At 49.4% G+C, this 15643-nt stretch overlaps 1 protein-coding gene across 1 annotated transcript in view; it reads left to right on the top strand.

The window, feature by feature from the left end:
* Positions 1 to 1559: 1559 nt before the first annotated feature.
* The window catches only part of Galnt17 (polypeptide N-acetylgalactosaminyltransferase 17), a 441501-nt gene continuing 427417 nt past the window's right edge, over positions 1560 to 15643 (top strand). The window contains exon 1 of the mRNA XM_036171972.1: positions 1560 to 3306. Coding sequence (XP_036027865.1) covers positions 3069 to 3306 — 238 coding nt within the window. The 5' untranslated portion in view covers positions 1560 to 3068. The remainder of the gene's footprint in view (positions 3307 to 15643) is intronic.

Below are 15643 nucleotides of genomic sequence, written 5' to 3' on the forward strand. Positions count from 1 at the left end.
GAGGAGACTGAGACACTCTGGCAAGACTTGAGCTTCTGAGACCTCAAAGCCCTCCCCTGCAGTGACACACTTCTTCGAACAAGGCCACACCTACCTCAACAATGCCACACCTCCTAATAGTGCCCCTCCTTATGTGCCAAGCATTCAAACACGTGAGTCTATGGGGGCCATTCCTATTCAAACCACCACAGGATCCAAGCACCATCAGTGAGTTACAAATGCCTGTAACTCTAATTCAAAGAATCAAATGCCCTCTTCTGGTCTCTATGGGCCTACACACACACACACACACACACACACACACACCCTAACAATGCAATGAAAAGAAAAGAATATAATAATTTTAAAAAGAAATAAAGATTGTAGTTTCTTATCTCCCTCCCTCCCTCCTTCCCTCCCTTCCTCCCTTTGGGGATTAAATGGAGGGCCTCACATATGTTCAGCAAGCACAATATCAGTGAGCTATATCCCTGTACTTTTTTTCCCTTTATTTTTATTTCAAGGTAGGGCCCTTGCCAAATTGCTCAGCCTGGCCTTGAATGAAAGATCCTCCTGTCTCACTCAGACTTCTGAGCCGCAGATGACAACCCATACCACCAAGCCCAGCTTTCCATGTATTTTTCCCCCATTGTGAAAAATCATAAAGGTACTTGCTGTTATTATTCAAAGTAACAAGCAACAACAGCGAAAAGCATCCCCTCCCCCAAACAAACAAACAAAACAATCCTGTATTGAAATGGAGAGCCAGGCTTGGCGACTATGACCATCCCAGTACTTGGGAGGTCAAGTCAAGAGGGTCAAGAATCAGGAGTTAGGGGCCAGCCCAGACTATGTGAGACTGAACAGCCCAAAGAACACCAAAATCCCAACAAAGTCCAAACAAACAAACAAACAAACAACAAAAATAGCCTTTCTCCCTTAAAAAAAAAGAAAGAAAGAAAGAAACAAGCTCACCTGGAACTTACTTCGTAGCCAAGGCTGATCTTGAACTTCTGATCCTCCTGCCTCCACCTCCCAAGTGCTGGGATCTGTTTGCTACCAGCAAGGCCTGGTTTGTGCTAGGCAAGCACTCAACTTCAACAACTGAACTACATCCCAACCCTAAACCCCCAACCCGCCCACTCCAGCTCGTTCTGCCCCAATAAGAAGCCTAAAACCCAAACCAACCAAATAAAACCAACCCATAATCAACAACAAACTTTAGTGGGGTAGTAAGATGAAGTGGAAGCCTCTGAATTCACTCAGCTGACTCTTATCTGTCAGCAGTCTGTTTTCTCTCTCTGGCCTAAGAAATTGAAGATTCAGAGGGCAGGTTTGGATTCCAGTCTTTGGCACTGCTGTGTCTAGGGAAACGGAGGAGGTTGTGGAGACCCCTCAGGGTCATAAATCCCTGTGTTACGAATAAGATGTTTACGGAAGTGTGGATAAGCACAGAAGCAGCAACTCGGATGGTCAGAAGTCTCCCAGGGCCCTGGCAAGAAGGACACAAGGCCTAGCTCCGAAAGTAGCGGAATCCGAGTCTCCAGGCCAGATTTTCCCTCTAGCCATTCCGGGCCAAGCTAAGCACAGAGGCTTAGCCAAGAGAAAGGGACGTCTCCCTCGTCTGCTGGGATGGAACAAACCCGCCCGCTTAGAGAGCGCTGAGATCCCCAAGGGTCCCTCGCAGCCTTTAGCAGCCAACATGACTTGACTGCTCCCGGGTCCCGCGCGCTCCCCACTCTCTCCAGACGCCCCCACCCATTCCGGGTGCGCGCGCAAGAGCGGGCCAGCTTCCCCTAGCTGTGCGCTCCGCAGCCTGCGGGTGGCAGCGGCGGTGGCGACTGTCTCTCGGGGAAGAGGGTAGCCAAGGGACCGCGGAGGAGGAGTCGGCGCCGCAGCCGCTCCCCTCGGGACCGCGCCCCGCCTTCGGTCGCCACCTGAGCATCCCCTCCTGTTTCTCTAGCTGCTCCGGTCTACCCTACCATCCCCTAGGGGACCGTGTGTACTCTCAGTGCCGCAGCTGCGGTGTCATTGCGCCCAGTGATCGGGACACTCGGATCTTGGTTCCCCTGGGGGCTTGGGACGAGCTGCACCGGCCGTGGTGACAGGCGACGGAGGCACCAGCGCGCATCCCTCCCCCGCGACGCTTAGAGAAGCGTGTAGAAAACTGGTGTGACTTTGGAGGTCCGACTCCTCCTTCCGGCCAGCCTCGCGACACGCCACCTCCTGAGACAGGCCAGTGTGTCCGGCAGGCCTGAAGGCTCCTGTAGGGACTTGGAACGTGTCCGGGAACCCGTGGCGCTGTGCGCACTGGTGAGTTTTGCGGGCGGGGTGGGGGCGGAGAGGACGTAGCGCTGGATCCCTGCTCCCGCCCCTTTCCTGCTGTCCCCCCCACTTTGAGAGAGTCATTGAGATTTGAGCGTGACTGCGGAGCCGGGATGGATGCGGGCACCGGGAGCAGGCTTTTCCTCCTTCTGGAGTGATGGAGAGGGCCGGTGAGCTGAACAAAGACACCCGCCCGGAGGAGCCGGTTCTCTGCTGAAGAAGGCTGTCCTCGCCCCGAGACGGCCGCCTGCGGGCGAGAGTGTTGGCGGTGCAACTCCAGGAGTGGCGCGCTCTTCCGCCGGCGGGCGCAGAGCAGGAGCCGGGCACCTGCGCGCCACTCCCGCCACATCTCCGGAGCATCCAGACTACCACCGGGTTGTCCCTGAAGGTCCACGTCTCCAGAGGTCCGAAGTCCAAAGGCGACCTGTTCTGGGTGCAGCGAGGAGAGACCCTGGGACCTTTATCTTTTTGCTGTCTGTTAGAAGGGACGGCGTGCTGTGGACGGAGCAGGCATTTCAGGGACACTTTTGCAAGCCAGGGGCTTTCCATGTGAGTGATCATGCTTGGTCCCCAATAGCCCTGTCTTCCCAGTGGTCTCTGTTGCCTGAGCATCGGCGTTCTGGGACCAGCAGCCGCTGGGATTCCTCCCCACCCCCTGGCCATTGTCCGGTGTGAGGGGTCTGCACGGTCTCAGGCTGCCCTGCGCCTCGCAGGTGAGGCTGGTGGAGGCGTGGGTCCAGGGAAAGGACCGGCCGTGTTGTTTGATGGCTTCTCTGAGGAGAGTCAAAGTGTTGTTGGTGTTGAACTTGATCGCGGTGGCCGGCTTCGTGATATTTTTGGCTAAGTGCCGGCCTATCGCGGTGCGCAGCGGGGACGCCTTCCACGAGATCCGGCCTCGCGCAGAGGTGGCTAACCTCAGCGCGCACAGCGCCAGCCCCATCCAGGATGCGGTCCTGAAGCGCCTGTCGCTGCTGGAGGACATCGTCTACCGGCAGCTTAATGGTAAGGACGTGCCCTGACGCCCGTGGGTCGTGGTGCGTGCGGGGGCACAGGGTGATCTCCCTGGCTCTCTGTGCTGTGTACACTAAGCTGACATCTGAACGCGTCTGATTTCTCGCTTTCATTCTGGCTCCGTGTCTGGTACAATTGTAAAAACCACTACCTGCTTCTTTCCCATGATGTGCTGAAGCAGGAAGTTTGGTCTCTGTTTGCGACTCCGGCTTAGGCGGGACGGACTTCGGGCTGGGGATGTCTAGAAAGAAATAGCTGTCAGTGCATGGTGTTTGATGGGGGAGCTGGTAGGGAAGTGGGTGCCATGGCTTGCATAGTGAAGGCTTGAATGAATACATTATTCCTTTAGGTTGAATGCATCACTAAGAATGCAGACTCTTCCCTGCCCTCTGCCTGGGTGCGGGGTGTGTGTGTGTGTGTGTGTGTGTGTGTGTGTGTGTGTGTGTGTGAGATACTCTGAACCAAGTAGCAACTGAGGTTCAAGTTCTTAGCGAGTCTAGGAAGCAGGTTTTTCATTCACAAAGTTCAGCCAAACAAGGAGGCATCTAGGTTTGTAGCATTTTTTTCAGAACCTGTCCCATCTACAACATTCTAAATGAGTTACCATCAAAGAGCAGGGTCGGGGGAGCTAATTTACTGTTTCCACGTGGCCCAAGGGACCGGTGGTCCCTGGACACTTGCTCTCTTCACAGTGTCCCGTAGTCTATCTAGTATAAAGAAGACATTGCGAATACACAGTCCAACTCTCTCTTCCCTTCCCAACCTTTGCGTGTTCCCATGGCCCGGAACTGTCAGCTGTTGTAATGACTGGTAATAAGTCTTGGCTGTGTCCTAGAGAGATATTACAAAGCTGCACGTGTAATGGTAGGACATTACCATTAGTCCGAGGAGGTTCCGGCCCCTCCCCCACAGGAGAACCCAGCCAACCAGACTGGGGGAGGTTAGCCAAGCTGCCTGTGTTAGTAAGTAGTACTTTAGAGGTTGGTTAACCACAGAACCCATGTTTTTGGCTACAAGGCACAGATTTCTTTTCATGTGTCTGTGTGCAGGTGTGTGCGTGCCGCACACACATAGAGGGCAGGGGTCAATTTTGAATGTCTTTCTTCAGGTTCGTTTACCTTGGATATTTTGATACAGGGTCTCTCACTGACCTGGTGTTCACAGAGTGAGGCTGGCTGACCAGCATGCCCAGGGATCCAGCTGGTTGTATTCTCTAGCTCTAGGATTACAAGTACATGCTACTATGCCCAGTTTTTTTAAAAATGTAGGGTTTGGGGACCGAACTTGGAGGTTTCATGCTTGCAAGGCATGTATTTTACCAACTGAACCATCTTCCTAGTCCCAAGGCACATGTTTCTATCTATAGCCCCCTACTTTCAATTTAAAATTGTATGTGTGTGTGTGGGGGGGGTATTTGGGGAGGGTACACACATAGCACAGACCACATAGAGAGGTTAGAGAACAACTCACTGGAGAAAGCTGTCTCTTCTTCTACCATGGGGTCCTGGGTGCTCCTAGGTCCTCAGGCTGGATTACCTTTACCCACTTGGCCATCTCACTGGCCCCAGACTCTGACTTTTAAAGTATATAAGTTTTTTTTCTTTTAAAAAATGGATTAGATAGATCCATGTAAACTTGGGCTGGGGACCAGACTTAACCTGACTTCACTGGTGAGAGTCACAGGCCAGCATGACGCTGGTGGCAGAGGACCGGGGAAGACAGCTTTCTTCTTGCCCTTTGATGATCCCTTCCGGATAATCCCAGGTGAGGGATGTGGGCAGCCTCCTACGCTCCTGAAAAGATGTCATAGTCTTCTTAATGTCATACCAGAAGTAGCCAAGGGGCTTTGAACTTGCACCTTTGGTATGAAGCTATAGCCCTAATTGTACCTTTTGCAGGTAATGAGACCAGACCATCAGGGCAGCCCACCCAGGCTGTGTGGAAGCTTTTCTCCCAAAGACCTCAAGACGAAATGAGTAGAACATGATTAAATCCCTCAGTTCATTTCTAGCACAATTAGAAGAGTGTGGGTTCAGTACTTTGGAGGTGAGGCAGGAGGATCAGAAGTATTGGGCCAGCCTGGCTAAAGAAGAAGAGCAGGGATGTTGGAATTATTTTTCTGCATAGATATCTACAGAAACACATTCATGCCGGGTAGTAGTGGTGGTGCACACCTTTAATCCCAGCGGGGAGGCAGAGGCAGGCAGATCTTTGTGAGTTCGAGGCCAGCCTGGTCTACAGAGTAAGATCCAGGAAAGGTGCAAAGCTACACAGAGAAACCCTGTCTCGAAACACCAAAAAAGAGAAAAGAAAAGAAATACATTCATAAGACACCCCAAAATAGCCAGAGCATGCCCACTCTCACACTACATGCAGGGACATAGGTCATTTTAGTAACAGTTTCCATTAGAGACATGATATATTTTGTGGTCACACCTCTTCATGGCAATTATAAAAATTCTATGTGGTACTATTCATTCGTTTCTTAGTTATTTGTTTACTTATTTATTATGGTGTGAATGCATATGTGTGGAACATAGACGTGGAAGCTGGGGATCAATGTCTGGTTTCTTCCTAAGTCACTTCTCTGCCTCATTTTTTGAGACACAGTCTCTCACTGAACCCGGAGCCTGCCATTTTGGCCACACTGGTTGACCAGCAAGCCCCAGTGACCATCTTTTCTCAGCCTCTCCAGCACTAGGATTATAGGCAAATGCTAGCAAGTCCTATGCAGCAAGCACTTAGGCCAAGGAGCCATTTTCTTGAGTCACTATGTGATGTTTTTCCAGGGTAGCAGATGTGCATGACCCTCTTAGTATTTGCAATAACCCCGTGAGGCACCTGCCCTTCTTTGTCCCTGTGAGACTTGCTGGCAGTCACCCAGTGACCATCAGGGCTTTAAAATGACTCTGGAACTTACTACCTTAGGGCGGGCTAGATACAACTTGTGAGAAGCCAGTTTGCTTTGGAGGCTCTGGGTCTGGCTTCTTTCTCTGAGCCCTTTGCTTTGCAGAGAATGCCCATGCTAGGGAGATGTGGATGTAGCTCAGTTGGTAGAGCCCTTGCCTAGCTTGTGTGAGGCCCTGAGTTCCATCCTTAGTGCCGCATAAACCCAGAGTGGTAGCACGAACTTCTAAGCTCAGCTCTAGGGAGGAGAAAGGATAATTAAGACTCTATCATTGGCTTCTTAGGGAGCTCAAGGCCAGCTTGGGCTATGTGTGACTTTGTCTCAACATGAAAGAAGGATGGAATGGGGGTGGGAAGGAAGGTAGAAGAAAATTGACTGGTCGAGTAGGAAGCTAGAAGAGGAAGGCTGGAAGCTGGCTTAGTGATGTCCAGGTGAGAGCTTTTCCTAGGCGAGCTATGACTTCAAACTGGGACTTGGCAGAATCTGTCTTCCCGGATTTGTAGGGACAGGCAACCTGGAGGGTAAGAGCAAGGAGAAGTTGTGTTGTGGAGGAGACCCTCTCCATCTCCACCCATTCCGCCCTCAGGGGTACCAGTCTTTGTCTGTTCTTGTTTTGAGGACTGCTTATTCCATCTGTTATACCAGGCTGGCTGCTGTACCAGGGGGCTGAGGGAGGGAGGGAAGGGCTCTTCCTGGTGTGCTGGAGAGATGGGACCAGGGCTTTGTCAGGGCTCATGCTGAGCACCTGTCTCTACCCACTGACAACAAAGAAGGAGACCACAGCTCAGGGTTCCTTATTCCTCAGCTGGGGCTAGGCACTAGGCGAATAGCAGGAGCTTAATGCCATATGAAGCTGGCATTTTTAAAGTTGCACAGAGCTGGTCTAGGGATATAGTTCAGTGGTAGAATGCTTGCCTAGTATGTGCAAAGTTTGATCCCCAGAGCAACAAAAGACATACAAATAAACAAACAGAAAGCCACTCAGGTTACTTGAAGCCCTCCTGTGGTCCCTTGAGTCTAGCAGGAGAAATTCATGGAGATTCCACCTTCCTCTGGTGATGTTTTGGTTTGCTTGATTGTTTCTGCTTGTTTTGAGGCTGGGTCTCATGTAGCCCAGGCTAGCCTGAAACTCCCCTAAGTAGCCAAGGATGACCTTGAGCCCCTCTAATCCTCCTGCCTCCACCTCGGTGCTGAGATCACAGGTCTGCACAGGCCGTTCATCTCTGAGGATCTCCATTTTTGTTCTCGTGATTGGCTTCCCCTCTGCCGATTTGCTGAGACGCACACCCCTTATTGACCTTAGGCTCCATAGCCTACACGTTGAAACTTAGTCTCTGAGAAGAGCTGGTTATACTGATTTCTCTGCACAGTCCTCAATCCTGTCCACCCTTCCAGGCTCGGCTCTTGTGGTTGATGTTTGCCGAATGTAAAGTGGGCAGCAGTCCTGTTACTTTGAGCTGCTGCAGGATTTAGTGACCGTCCCTTTGCAGTCTTATCCCGAACTCTAATGCCTCAGTGGGTTTAACTTTGGAGTCCAGAAATAACTCTAGGTTTGTTTTATTTAAAGGGCTGGAGCCCTATTTTAGACTTTTACATCCCACCTCATCTCTTACCATCTGTGCCTCGTATATATGGTGGGCAGTTGAGGTTTATTGGTAGCTGGATGGGAACTAGGTTTTAGGAAGGAGATGATAACCATAGGGAAAAAATAACCCCAAGATTGCAAAGGCTGGGATGGGTAGTGTGGTGAAGGGAGAGGGTAGGAAGGACTTAGCTGGGAAGACTGAGTGTAAGAAATCCACCTTGTCTTCATCATATTGCCTCCATTATCTTGTCTATTATCATCTCAATTCTGCCATCTTGGCTCTGCCATCTGGCCAATGTTTTCTTGCATCTGACACGTTGCCTCTGCCATGCTATTCCCATCGTCTTGCCCACACCATCTTCCTCTCTGTCTTGTCTCCTCATCTTGCCCTTATTATCTGCACCCCCTTCTCTTGTCTAGCCCTCACATCTTGCCTCCCCCATCTTGGTACAGTCAGAAGTTTTCCTGTGTCCCGCCTTGCCTGCAGTCGGGACTCTCCTACTCACATCCCCTAGCCGCTTGGCCCCAAGTAAACACACAAAGTCTTATATTATTTACAAACTTATGGCCATGGCCTATAGCTCAAGCTTCTTGCTAGCTAGCTCTTATAACTAAACTCAGCCCATTTCTATTAATCTGTATGTCGCCACGTGTTCTGTGGCTTTTACCTGTGTGCCATTGCACGCTGTTCCCTGGAGGCAGGATGGCGTCTCCCCTCTCTGCCTCTCTTCTTCCTGTCTCTCTCTTTTGGATTTCCCACCTGTCTATAAGCTGCCTTGCCATAGATCAAAGCAGTCCATTTGTTAACCAATGGGAACAACACATATTCACAGCATACAGAAAGACATCCCCTGGCAATTTGATCTAGCCTTTTCCTGCCTGAATAAAATGAACTAGCTCCTTCAAGGAGCTTGGAAGTAAGGTGGTATACCAAGATAGACACTACACCAGGTTAGACACTAGCTACCCTTGGTATATTTGAGTGTATGGCTTTATATTATGAGTATAGTTTAACATTCTTTTTTGCAGCATGAAATCAGCTCATAGAACATCTGGAAAAACCTTTTAAGAATCACACAGAAGAAAGCCAAACTCTTTTTAAAATCTGCTCAAGCAGTTGCCCGATGGTTCTTTATAGACCCAGACACTGATTTCCTTGTTTCTGGAAGTCCCCCAGTCATGAGGTACGTGATTTTCGGTTCCCTGTCACCTTTTCCGTCACCTTCTAAGGAAGTTATTTATTTCTCTCATTGAAAGGTGAGAAATAGAGAGATGGTTAGCTTTAGCTGGTGGGATACAGCGAGAGAAGGGCAGAGTGGAGGATTAGGAATATGCCTTTCCCCTTTTCTTCCAGGACCCTTGCAAGGAGCGGTGGGGAGAGGAGGAGGGGCCCATGCAAGCCTGGGAGCTCCCGCCTCCAAGGCCCCCAGCACAGTGCATTGGAAGTGGAAACCCCCAAGCTTCTGCCCTCTTCTCTGTCAGCCCTGGGCAGCTGTGTCGTAAGAGGAAATGCAATTGATTTCGAGTTAGTTTCCAAATTTAGATTTCAGAGGGATATTGAATAGAAGCCGGGTTGCTTGGAGAAATTGAAAAATCTTTGCGGAAATAGAAGTCAAAATTACCTACCCTGCTCCTGCCTCTAAGCCACATGAGTGGACGGAGCGGAAAAACTAAAACTGCAAAGAAGAAGGGGGGGGGGGACGACAAAAACCAAAATATTCCCAGACAACCCAAGAGCTGTGTGCCAAAATTCTCCAGGCAGGGAGAGTGAGTTGGCATAGTGGCACAGGGGGGAAATCTGCTCTCTCTTGACTGCAGGTTAGAGCCAGAAAACAAACAAACAAACAGGATTATGGGCAGCTCAGGCTGGCCTCAAACTCCCTGTATAGCTGAGGGTGACCAACAACTTATGATCCTCCTGCCTTCGCTTCTATGGTGCTGAGGGATGGTGTGTATCACGATGACCAGTTAGTTTGTCTGTCTGTCTGTCTGTTTATTTCTAATGCTGGGATAGAATCTAAGACTTTGAGAATGCTATGAGAGCATTCTACTAGCAGAGACAGTCCCAGGCCAAGACTGTCTTGGTGGCCGGACGGCGGTGGCGCACACCTTTAATCCGAGCACTCAGAAGGCAGAGCCAGGTGGATCTCTGTGAGTTCGAGGCCAGCCTGGTCTACAGAGTGAGTTCCAGGAAAGGCGCAAAGCTACACAGAGAAACTCTGTCTCAAAAAAAACAAAAAACAAAAAAAAAAAAAAAAGAAAGAAAAAGAAAAAAAGACTGTCTTGGTGAATGACAGAGCCAAACCCAGCATTGTTTCCCTTTTCCTACCTAGATAATGGTCGACTTTTACGTCAACCATGGATGCTGAGTGGTAGCTGCATTTCCTTGGGAGGAGGCAGGAGAAGACAATGAATGTTCATATTAAAACCAGCCACTGCATGGTCAGTGAGAAGAGCACTTGCTGGTCTTATAAAGGACTGGGGTTTAGTTCCCAGTATCCCTTAACTCTGGCACTACCCTCTTCTAGCCTCTATAGGTACCAGGCCTGCACATACCTCCATGCAGCCAAAGAGTCATACAGACAAAATAAGAATAGCAAATACATCTTTAAAAACCTCAACCACTGGCTTGGGGAGATGTTGGTTCAGTAGTTAAGAGCACTGGCTGCTTTTGGAGTTCTGTTTCCACCATGCCAGGTGACTCACAACCGTCTGTAACTCTAGCTCGAGGGCAGTGCTCCTCAACCTAATACTGGGTGCGGCCCTTTCATACAGACCCTCGTGTTGTGGTGACACCCCCAGCCATCAAATCATTTTTGTTGCTACTTCATAGTTGTGGTTTTGCTACTGTCATGTAAATATCTGAAATGCTGGATATCTGATATGCGACCCCTGTGCAAGGGTCATTTGATTCCCCACAAAGGGTTGGGGACCAACAGGTTGAGAACCGCTACTCCAGGAGATCTAACAACCTCTTCTGGCCTCTGAGGGTACCTGTGTGCACATACACACACACACACACACACACACACATATGCAAAAAAACCAAACCAAAACAAAAACCCGGATCGCTGTAGAGGAGACTAGGAGGAAACCAAGCTTGTACGACTTCTCTATGCTCAGTCTAGGCATTCAGAAGGGCCTGGAGACAAGGCTGGCCAGTGTTTTAGAAGGCTTGGTCCATGGATGGAGTCCAGGTACTGGAGCCAGGTGCTTTTCCTTGAGCCCTGGCATCTGGTTGAGGTTGTTTCCTTCTGGAGTGCTATTCTTGGACAGCCTGGACATGCAGACAGGTCTGAGCCGTGAGGGTGTCAGACACCCTGTCAGTGGGAGCAGCTGCTTCCTGCCCTGCCCAGGGGTAGCAGGGGAAGCAGCCAGCATCATCATTCTTATTGTGTCATTATTGCCATCATCATCATCATCATCATCATCACCACCATCACCATCATCACCACTACCACCACCATCACCACCACCACCACCACCACCATCATCATCATCATCCTCACCATCATCACCATCATCATCACCACCACCACCATCACCATCATCTCCACCATCATCACCACCACCACCATCATCATCACCATCACCACCATCATCATCACCACCACCATCATCATCATCATCACCACCACCACCATCATCATCATCACCACCACCACCATCATCACCACCACCACCATCATCATCACCACCACCATCATCATCACCACCACCACCATCATCACCATCATCCTCACCATCCTCACCATCATCATCAGCACCATCATCATTATCAAAGAGATCCAACTGCCCCAGACCTTTGCTTGCTGCCAAATCGGGAGACTCCTCATTGGAAAGGGGGAAGGCTCAGCCGTGAGAGTGAAGAATGACAAGGAGACAGCTCAGATGAAGAACCTGGGAGTCTTGGAGATGCCTGCAGAAGCAAGGTTGTGGAGGAGTGTCAGACAGGGCCAGTCTCATTTCCAGATCTGTCAAGTTATGAATGCTTCGATTTCAGGTCAGTGGCTTCACTTTTTAGTTCTAAAGTGGGGTCATGCTATGTCAGGATGAATGGAGAATAAAAACATAGGGGATGGGATGGGGTGGGGTGGCACTTCTATTCGGCACCCTGCTTGATGCTCCAGTGTGAGGAAGGACCTGAATTCAAATCCTCAGATGCCACATTAAAAAAACAAATCTGGGTGTGATGGCATGCGCTTATGATCCCACTGCTGGGGAGATGGAGATGGGAATGTCCAGGGCTTTACAATGTGGCTAACCTAGCCTAATCATAAGCTCTAGGTTCAGTGAGTGAGAGAGCCTGTCTCAGAAAGCATTAGTGGATGGTGCCTGAGGAACAAAGGCCTAAGTTAGCCTCCAGCCTTCACATGCACACACACACACACACACACACACACACACACACACACACACACAAACGCGTGCGTGCGCACACGAATGTCCAGGCCAGTCGCAGCTGTGGCAATGTCAAATAGCTAAAAGGCACCTGTGTGCTGACTCCCCGTCATATTCCTGATTTCCATAGGTGTCTTGGGCCACAGCACTTGCCCGATAAATACTTCCCAAGCAAGCCAACAAACAGCCAGACTGTTTGACATCAGAGCGTGACCCTGGTTATATGATCCCAGAGGAATGAGTAGGGATTCTTCTTGTTTATTTCTCTTGTACTCCATAGACTGATATCCTTGTTGTTTTTTGAGACTGGGTCTTACATAGTCGAGGCCACTGCCCTGCCCCTGGGGTTACAGCTGGGTGTCTTGACTGGCTCTGCCAAGTCCTGTCTTTTGACATGGTGACATCACAGTGTCCATAAAATTCACAGATGAGGATTTGGTGTCACAAAAAAATATTGCAAAATAAACCTCATCACATTTTAAGGAGGTTCCTGCTTTTGTGCTGGACTGTGGGTTGTACGAGCCTGCTAGACTAATGTGTGGTCCCTTTCCCTTTCAGGCGTCGGCCTGAAGCTGTTTCTATTTCCTTTTTCTTTCCCTCCTGATAACCCCACCCCTCCCCTTACTTACAACGGCAGCCTCTTACAGCAGCCTGCCCCCTCGGCCACGGTTTCATTTTCTGCAGTTTTAATTATTAGAGGCCATTGGCAATCAGCAGTACAATAAGATTTTTGAGAGAGGAGAGAGAGAGAGAGAGAGAGAGAGAGAGAGAGAGAGAGAGAGAGAGAGCGAGCGAGTTCAAACTGCTCACATAACTTTGATTATAGTCTTTTGTTGTAATTGACTCTTTCATTAGTAGTCACCATTGTTAAACTATTGCTGGGCTTCATTTATTAGTTAAATTTAATTATAGGTACATTGTGTGCTGTGTGTGTCTGTGTGTGTGCTGTGTGTGTCTGTGTGTCTGTGTGTGATGTGTATGTGTGTGTTTGTGTGTGGGGTGTGTGTTTGTGATGTGTGTGTATATGATGTGTGTGGTGTGTGTGTATGTATGTGTGTGGGGGTATTTGTATGTGTGTGTGGTGTGTGTATGTGTGTTTGTGCATGTGTGTTGTGTGTGTGTATGTGTGTGGTGTGTGTAGTGTGTATGTGTGTGGTGTGTGTAGTGTGTATGTGTGTGGTATGTTTGTGTATGTGTGTGGTGTGTGTGTATGTGTGTGTATGATGTGTGTAGGGTGTGTGTGTGTGTGTGTGTGTGTGTGTGTGTGTGTGTATACATGTGTGTGCCTGATTGCAGGTGTGCATGTGGAGGTCAGAGGACAACCTCAGGCATCAGGTGTCACTTTCTACCCTGGTTGAGACAAGGTCTCTTGTTGCGTAGGTCAGGCTTGCTGACCTGAGAGCTCCTGGGAACTCTCCTGCTTCCACCTTCTCTTTTGACATATAAGCACCGAGATTACAGAGATATCCTATGGTGTCTGGCTTTGGGTGGGTGCTGGCATATGAACTCAGGTCCTCACACTTCCATGGAAAGTGCTTTACCCTCTGAGCCACCTGTCCAGCCCAGGGGTTTGTTTGTTTGTTTTGTAACATCGTGTACAGGATAGAGTTATCAGTTTTATATTACTGTACTATATACCAGAGATAAATCAACACATGGAGTGGAGATTCTCATCTGGGCTGGTATGAACTGTAGTTTCAGTGAACGCTGAGAGATCTTGGTGCCCTGCAGTGTGTCAAGTCCCCTTACAAAGTATGCTGGCCACTCACATGGATGAGCTAGCATGTCCTTGTCACTAGGTGTGGACTACATGGCGAAAATAGGAATGTGTGTGTTTGTGTGTGGGGTGTGTGTTTGTGATGTGTGTGTATACAGACAAGGACTACCTAGACTTTGCATGATACTTAGAAACAACAGTGTGTGCCTGTGAATGTATGTGCACATGCATGTTCATGTGTGTCCAGCTGCACATGTGTGTCTAGCTGCACATGTGTACACAGGTGTGTATGCATGTGTGTGTGTAGGAGTGGGTGTAGGTGAAAGTCACCCTTGGCTGTCGTTCCTCTGGCTCCTGTTTACCTTTTTTTTTTTTTTTTTTTTTTAAGACAATGTCTATCACTTGTCTAGGGCTTGCTGATTAGGTTAGGCTGGCTGGCCAGTGACACCCCGGTGCTGGAATTACACATATATACCACAACACCTAGATTTTTATGTTAGTTCCGGGCATGGAATCAGTTCCTCATGCTTGCAAGGCAAGTGCTTGGCTACGGGCTAGTGTTGGGCTGTCTATGATTTTAACTTACTGCTAGACCAAGAATGGATGTGAGGGGCTGGAGAGCTGGCTCAGCTGTTAAGAGGACTTGCTGCGTAATCCTGAGGATAAGAATTCAGATCCCACCATCTCATTGGATGGCTCACAAATGCCTGCAACTACAGCTCCACAGGATCACACGCCTTCTTCTGACCACCCGGACGGAGTCTTCTCCACACATGTGCACATATGCTCCCACCCCACCTGCATGTGTACATGTGCTCAAGGTGCAGGGTCATATGTATGCATGGATGTAGACGTCAGAGGCTGACTTTGAATGTTTTCCTCAATTGCTTTTTACCTTGAAAGATAAGGCATATTTGTATGAGAGTCCAGACACGTGCATGCCACGGAGCATATGTGCGGGTCCAAGGATGACTTTTGGGAGTGGGTTCTCATCTTGTACCTTGTTGATGTTGGGTCTCACTTGGTATTTGCTAGTCGGCCCGTGAGCTTCTGGGCACTTCTGTTTCTGTCTCTCATCTTGCTGTGGACGGCATGTCCCTGAAGTTTTATTTTAGTTTTTGTGACAGGCTCTCTCATGGAACCCAGGGCTCACTGATACAGCTGGACTGGCTGGCCATTGAGCCTCAGGGATCCTCTTGTCTCCATCTCCCTAGTTCTGGGATTACAGGTGTGTACCACCACATCTGCCTTTTGACATGGGTTCTGCAGATCCAAATCAGGCCCTCATGCTTGTACAACAAACACTTTACTGACCGAGCTGTCCCCCCAACCGGGAGGTTTGAATTCTTCTACTTGGTGGGAACTAGACTCGGGTCCTCTGCCAGAGCCGCAAATGCTCTTAATCACTGAGCCAGCTCTCCAGGCCCTTCTCTCAAATTTTAAAAGAAGGACCGAAAAGATAACTTGAACATCCATTATCTTTGCTACCTCTTTTATCCCTTCTTCCTCTCTCCTTCTCCTCTTTCCTCCTTCAGGCCCTGCCCCAACAGTCCCATAACACTTAGAATAAATGCAAGATCCCTGAGGATAGACGTTCCTATCCCATGGCAATCCCTTCCATCTATCTTTGGATTCTGGTGACATGAAGATGGCAATCATCTTCACCAGGGATTGTAGTTGGAAGTTTTCCTGTGTCCTGCCTGGTCCTGTAGCTGCT

Source organism: Onychomys torridus, chromosome 22 (genome assembly GCF_903995425.1).
Source record: "Onychomys torridus chromosome 22, mOncTor1.1, whole genome shotgun sequence".
Taxonomy (NCBI): Eukaryota; Metazoa; Chordata; class Mammalia; order Rodentia; family Cricetidae; genus Onychomys; species Onychomys torridus.